This window comes from Buceros rhinoceros, unplaced genomic scaffold (genome assembly GCF_000710305.1).
Source record: "Buceros rhinoceros silvestris isolate BGI_N320 unplaced genomic scaffold, ASM71030v1 scaffold20982, whole genome shotgun sequence".
Taxonomy (NCBI): Eukaryota; Metazoa; Chordata; class Aves; order Bucerotiformes; family Bucerotidae; genus Buceros; species Buceros rhinoceros.
The window spans coordinates 7830-8236 of record NW_010397396.1 but is presented as its reverse complement, the minus strand read 5'-3'; the positions used below and the strand labels follow the sequence as shown (position 1 = coordinate 8236).

The window sequence follows — 407 nt, the reverse complement described above, 5'->3', positions numbered from 1 at the left end:
GGGGCGCATAGAGCCATGTCACGGTGGGGACTCCACCACTCCTTCTCTGTCCCCCACCCCAGACAGCCCCTGTACCCGAGCTGAGCCAGCAGAGCCATGCCCGTGGCCACCTTGGTGGTGGGGACAGCACTGCCCCACTGCAGAGACCCCAACCCCACTGTTGCTCTGGCTACACCATGCCTGGATTCTTAGACCAGCACGGAGCCAGTGGGCAGGATCCGGCCTCACCCGGTCCCTGAAGTCAACGGTGGCTCCACTGTCCAGCAGCTTCTCTAGGATGTCCATGTACCCTTCCAGTGAGCAGCGGTGCAGGGCTGTACGGTGGAACTGGGGGAGTGAAGCTCAGTATTGGTGGACAGATCCATCCCTGCCCAGTCCTTTCCTGGGGGTTCTGGTGGCAGGGCACA

The 407-nt window shown here is 62.7% G+C and overlaps 1 protein-coding gene across 1 annotated transcript in view; it reads right to left on the bottom strand.

Annotated features, from left to right (window-relative positions):
* ANKRD2 (ankyrin repeat domain 2 (stretch responsive muscle)) overlaps positions 1–407 on the bottom strand; it is a 3304-nt gene that overhangs the window by 1308 nt on the left and 1589 nt on the right. Inside the window, 1 exon segment of the mRNA XM_010146248.1 lies at positions 224–327. Within this exon segment, the coding sequence (XP_010144550.1) occupies positions 224–327 (104 nt within the window).